The sequence below is a fragment of the Trypanosoma grayi genome, assembly GCF_000691245.1.
Source record: "Trypanosoma grayi strain ANR4 Tgr_14_V1, whole genome shotgun sequence".
NCBI classification, from domain to species: Eukaryota; Euglenozoa; class Kinetoplastea; order Trypanosomatida; family Trypanosomatidae; genus Trypanosoma; species Trypanosoma grayi.
In genome coordinates, this window is record NW_008825633.1 from 6,374 (window position 1) to 12,493 (window position 6,120).

Sequence of the window (6,120 nt, forward strand, 5' to 3'; positions counted from 1 at the left end):
AAAAAAAGGAAATGGAAATGAAAAATAAAGAAGAAATCTCTTTCGAAGTTTGATAAATGCCACACAACCCCGCCACATACAAGAAAAATTATCAATGGTGGAAAAAAACCAACAGCACCGCCCCGATCCGATCCTCTTGCAGACGCAATTAGAGGAGGCAGGTGTTGTGCGGAACCCCGCAGCATTATTAGGGGTTTTTTTTTCTCTTTCCCCTCTTGTTTCTTACACGAATGATGAGTTAATACTCCTTTTTTTTTTTCTTCGCCAGCTTGTCGAATTATTTGTGGGACTCCTCCATGTGGTGGCTGAACCGAATCGTGCGAATGTCAGCCAAGGGCACAGTCTCTATCGTCAGTGTGCCGGCCAGCTTCACAATCACCCGATCGTTGCACCCTATGCGCCGAATGTTCCGCCGCGCGATGGGAAACGCAATTTCGCTGCGCCGCATCGCCACCCGCTGGGCAGCGGCGAGTCGCACGCGCACGAGTCCTCCGCCACCCTCCCACAAGCTCCGCACAAATCCCAGAATACCGTCAAACCACCTGATCTCCACATCTAGCAGGTGCTTGCGCTCGAAGCGGCATTGCATCGAGGGGAGATCAAGCTCCCTCACATCTCCGTGGAGCAGGCGGCCGTTGTGAAGATAAATCATATCCCACGTCCGAATCTTCTCAATTTCAGAAGCCACACGCTCCTCCTCTTCGGGTGAAAGAGCAGACGAGGTAGTTGTCATGGATCTAAAAAACACACGTTTCAGAAATCGCACGAAACTTCCCCAAGGCGACCTAAAAGTTGATGGACTGCGCATGTCACGCATAAGTTTACGGGCATACGCCTCGAAAGCTGGAAGATCAAACACGCATTTCTTCAATTTGACAGTGCTGGGGTCCAGCTTCACCGCAGGGTTTGTGAAAACAACTACTGGTACAACGAGCTCACCACATTGTTTGTGTACACGGCGGTCAGTGTACCACGTGCCATACCCCTGCGCCGCACTCACCTTGTCGCCCTTGGCGCTCCGCAGACTGTCCGCGACCGTGTGGTAGTCCGACAAGGGGATGCGCCTGTCGTTCTCGATGAAGCGGCGGAGTGCGGCAGCCTTCACCAAGTTGTCCTCCTGAATATCTTCAAACTCCAATGCTCGCCTAGAATCGCTGGCGCGCTGAAACCACCGTGGTCCATTGCTCCACACAGAGCCACGCCAGTGTTTCACCTCCACCACAAGCACAACCGGGCCCACTGCAACGACGTCAATTTCGCGGTTGTGCCCGAGGCGCTGCACAGGCACGCGGCGGCGAAGAAACACATGCTTCCAACCAGCCGAGCGCAGCGCCGCCTCCACCAACTCCTCCGCCTGCATGGAGGCCAGCAGCTGCTTTTCGCGAAATGACATACGAGTGAGGGAAAAAATGTGGCGCCACGACCACGAGGACAAACTCTGCCGGAAGAATCCATAGCTCAACCCCACCGCTATAAAAATCAACAACAAAGTTGGAATCGCCAGCAACGCTGACGGCAGCCAGTAGAGCACATCTGATACATAACCCCACATCTGCCTTTAGTGTGTGGCATCTCCAAAGCCAAGAGGAAAAGACGAGTGGAGAGAAGACATACGCACAATTAGATATTAGCATCCCTGTCGATGCACGGGTGTACACAAGCACTATATCCCTGCGCATATGCATATACCATGCATGCATGCATGCACGCCACACAGCAACCGGCTCGGTCATTCCTGAATGGAGCGCAAAAAGGGGCAACAGAAATAATAATAAGAAATTGTACGCCCCTTTTAGCACGACTTCAAGAACCGGCGTTAAACAATCATATTTTCACCTATTATCTTTTTCATTCTTGTTTCCCGTCGGTATATTTTTTTTTGCTTTAGACTTTTTGTTGTTTTTGTGCTTCCCTCCTTTTTTTTTTCTTTTTCGCGATGTTTTTTTTTGCCTTTTTTTGTTTTTTCAGGGGGCTCTTCCTGATACGTATACAACAATCCCCCACCGACCGCAGTGGCTTGTATGATGCTGGTGGGCATCGCGCCTAGCGGAACGTTTCATGCGGAAGCTTAAAGGGTCTCAAACATCAAACCCATAATTTTGAAGACTTGCCCAACAGTCTTCCTCTTTTTTTTTTTCAGGCATTCAACTCCTTAACTCCTGTCTTTTTGTTTCTTGCTTCTCACTGATGTCGCCCTTCTAACTTGTGCAGCGCTCTCAAGACATGGCCGAAATTAACCCAGACAAGTGGCGTAAGATCCATTCGTTTTTAAATACTGAAGGACGAATGGCATCTCACGGAATTAGGCTTATATAGTAAAAAACAAAACAACCAAAAAAAAACTGTGCGTGTATGTGTGTGTTTTTTTGTCGAGGGGTGCCTTATGTTGCACACCTCGTTTCTTTCACCATTGTCGAATATATGCTCGCACTCACCTCAGTTCTCCGGGCGGCAGTGGCATATGCGCGGCATAAACCAAACATCCGCCTCGGTTTTTTGTGTGTTTTTTTTTTCCTTCTTGCACTGATCTATCAAGAGCATGGATGCGTGAAGACAATCCTAATGCCGACACCGGAGATGGAGTTGTCCTCCTCGGCAATCAACCTCGCACCCGCTGGAAGGTGCTCCATCGTCGCCCACTTGCCCTTCACCGTCTTGTCCACCTGCTCCGCGCAGCTTAGAATAGAGCTTGTCAGTTCCGCGTCTTCGGCTTCAAAATAGACGTCTATCATATCCGTCACAACGAGTTTGGCCTTCTTGCGCAGTTGCTGCACACGATTCACAAACTCACGTGCTCGCCACGAATCTCCAAGAGCCTTGTCCTCGCGCTTATCAACAAGCACCACCACGTCGTTATCGGTGTTGCTCTCGAAGTCTGTGATGCCCTCCTTGAATTTGCGCAGCACCTTCACGTCGTCGAGTGAGATGTCTTTCCCACACAGCTCAACCTGTCCATTCTTGAGGAACTGCGCCACCGACTCCGGTGTCATCGCCTGGATGGCCTTGCGAATCTGAGGAGCTTCCTTGCGGTAGCGCTTTCCCAGCGCCTCCATGTTGGCGTCCAGCTGGGTCGTGACGTACTCGTCACCGGAAGAAAGGGTTACTTCAAAGGTGTTTACCTCATCCTTGATGTACTCGGCCACCTTGCGCACATCATTCAGGTAAGACTCCTCAGGGTGGATAATGATGACCTGTCGGACTGGCCGCTTCATGGGGATCACCATGCGGTCCCGCAGCACACGCACAAGGTTCACAATGGTAATCATGCGCGTCATGGCACGCTCCAGGGCCTCGTCGTGTCGGCTCATGTCATCTTCGGGGAACATGAGATAGTGCACAGAATCCACCTGCTGTGCCGCTGGCAGGAGTGGCTTAATGCGCTGGTAAAGAACCTCCGCAACGAATGGGGCAATAGGCGATATGATGCGGGTAACAGAGGAAAGAACCGTCAGCATTGTGGAGAGGGCCTGTGCGCGGTCTTCCTGATCCACGGTGTTCTTCATACGACGCCGGTTCATGCGGACGTACCAGTTGGAGAGATCCACCACGAAGCGCAGAACACCAGGGATGACGTTGAACAAATTGTATTTCTCCATCTCCCGCCTCACGTACTGTTGCAGCGTCTGTGTGGAAGCAAGAATCCAACGGTCCATTTCATTGGAGCTGGTAATTTCAGTAGACACAGTTCCGCCGGCCTGTACGCAGTAATTGGCATTAGCAATGAAGAACTTGGCCGCGTTGAAGAGAGGTAACATGACATCCTTGACGATACCCTTGACGCCCAGCTCGCGGAAACGCAGTGGCTCTGCGCGCACCACAGGCGAGTTAATCATGTACATACGAAGCGCATCCGCACCATATGTATTAATCACAATCGACGGCTCCGGGTAATTTTTTAGTCGCTTGCTCATTTTTTTTCCATCCTCTGCAAGGATCAGGCCATTGACGACAACATTCTTGAATGGCGAGACGTCAAAAAGGGCAACACCAAGAACGAGCAGTGTATAGAACCAACCACGCGTTTGATCCAATCCCTCCGCCACGAAATCTGCTGGGAAACGGTTCTTCAGGAAGTCCTCCTTCTTCTCAAATGGGTAGTGGAATTGCGCATACGGCATTGAGCCAGACTCAAACCAGCAGTCAAACACCACCTCGACGCGTCGCAGTGGCGGCATTCCGGGTCGCTTGCTCGGGATGGTGATATTATCTACAAACTGTCGGTGAATATTGGTGATACCCTTCACACCTGAAAGTTCTTCAAGCTCTGCAATACTTCCAATACACACAACCTCTTCCCAGTCTTCGCTGTGCCAGACGGGAAGCGGCGTGCCCCAATAGCGATTGCGGGACACATTCCAGTCCTTGGCATCTTCCAGCCAGTTGGAGAATCGTCGTGTCTTGACAAAGTCTGGCACCCACTCCGTCTTGGCATTAGCTGCCAAGAGACGATCGCGAATCGACTCCACGTTAACAAACCAGGAATCAACAGCCTTGTAGAGGAGCGGTGTCTCACTGCGCCAGCAGAAAGGGTAGCTATGCACAACAGATCCTTTACTATGCACCAGACCATGTGCCTCCAGGTATTTGAGGATGTCCGAATCAGCTTCCTTCACATAGCGGCCACTGAAGTCTTTCACTTCGGAAGTGAATTCACCATTCTCATCAACAGTGCAGAGCACTTCCTCTTTGGTCAGGATACCGTTGGCGATACAGATGCGGTAGTCATCCTCACCAAATCCAGGTGCTTGGTGCACAACACATGTACCACTGTCTGTTGTCACATACGTGTCACTGACCACGCGGAACGCCTTTGCCTCATATGCCTCTTTGAAATACGGAAACAATGGTTCGTATCTGGTCCCCACAAGATCCTTACCCTTCATGCGACTGACGATTGTGTACTGTGGTTCCTCTGCACCTTTATTATCACCCTTCCTTTTTGGATACACTTCACCAAGACGCAACTCACCAACGATGTAGTGCCGCTTTGTGCGGGCATCGAGTACCTTCACATAATCCACGTCGGGGTGCACACAAAGGGCCAAGTTGTTCGGCAGCGTCCACGGCGTTGTTGTCCACGCAATTAAGTAGGTGTTCGGGTCATCCTTCGTCCGGAATGTCACCATCAGAGAAGGATCACTCACATCTTTATAGTTCAAGTTAGCCTCAAAGTTGCTAATTGGAGTGGTGCAACCGGTAGAGTAGGGCATCACCTTGAAGCCGCGGTACACGAGCTTTTTTTCCCATAGCTCCCTGAAGACCCACCAAATACTCTCCATGTACGAGAGATACATGGTCTTGTAGTCGTTGTCAAAGTCGATCCAGCGTCCCATGCGACTCACCGTCTTGCGCCACTCCGAGGAGTAACGCATCACAATCTTCTCACATGCCTCGTTGTACTTGTCGATGCCCAATTTCTTCACATCGTGTGAAGTCTTAATGCCGAGCTCCTTGTCGATCTCAAACTCTATGGGGAGTCCGTGGCAATCCCACCCGAAACGGCGCTCCACGTGGTGCCCCGTCTGGTGGGCATAACGGCAAACGATATCCTTGATCGTCCCAGCCAGCAGATGACCGTAATGTGGCAAGCCCGTCGCGAACGGCGGCCCGTCGTAGAAGGTGTACGCCTTCTTTCCCTCGGATTGCTTGAGAGACTCGCGGAATGCATCCACCTTTTCCCAGAGCGCCATCACCTCCTCCTCCATCTTAGGGAAGTTTAGCTCATCGTCAAAGTTTTTCATTGGGCCCTCACTCGTGCCCCCTCTGCCTTTCAGTGGTGTCATATCCCCTTCGATTTTTACTGCTTGTGTAGAAAAAGACTTGCCGCGCTCGACGTGATCAGCCGCGCCGCCAGGCGAAGAAAAGGGATCGGTGGGAGGAGTCACACGAGAGTAAATAACAGTGCGCCGCGCCGACGGAAATCGACAGTGGCTCCTCTCACCGCCGTTCGAAGCACAGCGCCGTATGGCTGTTAGGCAACGCAACATTTTTGATTCAACTGTGAGTTATTATTTTTTTGTTTTTTGAGGGGGTTGTGTATGTGATATGGGCGTGTTTCGTATGTGTGTATGCGTATCGAGTGGTGTGTGCGAGAGTGAGCCTCTATGCGTTTTTTTTTTT

The 6,120-nt window shown here is 51.1% G+C and overlaps 2 protein-coding genes across 2 annotated transcripts; both read right to left on the reverse strand.

The window, feature by feature from the left end:
- Positions 1 to 277: 277 nt before the first annotated feature.
- Positions 278 to 1,552, reverse strand: DQ04_00141030 (hypothetical protein; the record flags this gene model as incomplete). The annotated part of the gene is made up of 1 exon (XM_009308257.1): positions 278 to 1,552. One exon carries the CDS (start codon positions 1,550 to 1,552, stop codon positions 278 to 280), a length of 1,275 nt encoding a protein of 424 aa, XP_009306532.1.
- A 979-nt stretch (positions 1,553 to 2,531) lies between these two features.
- On the reverse strand, positions 2,532 to 5,741 carry DQ04_00141040 (putative isoleucyl-tRNA synthetase; the record flags this gene model as incomplete). Its single annotated transcript, XM_009308258.1, has 1 exon — positions 2,532 to 5,741. One exon carries the CDS (start codon positions 5,739 to 5,741, stop codon positions 2,532 to 2,534), a length of 3,210 nt encoding a protein of 1,069 aa, XP_009306533.1.
- Between the last annotated feature and the right edge of the window lie 379 nt (positions 5,742 to 6,120).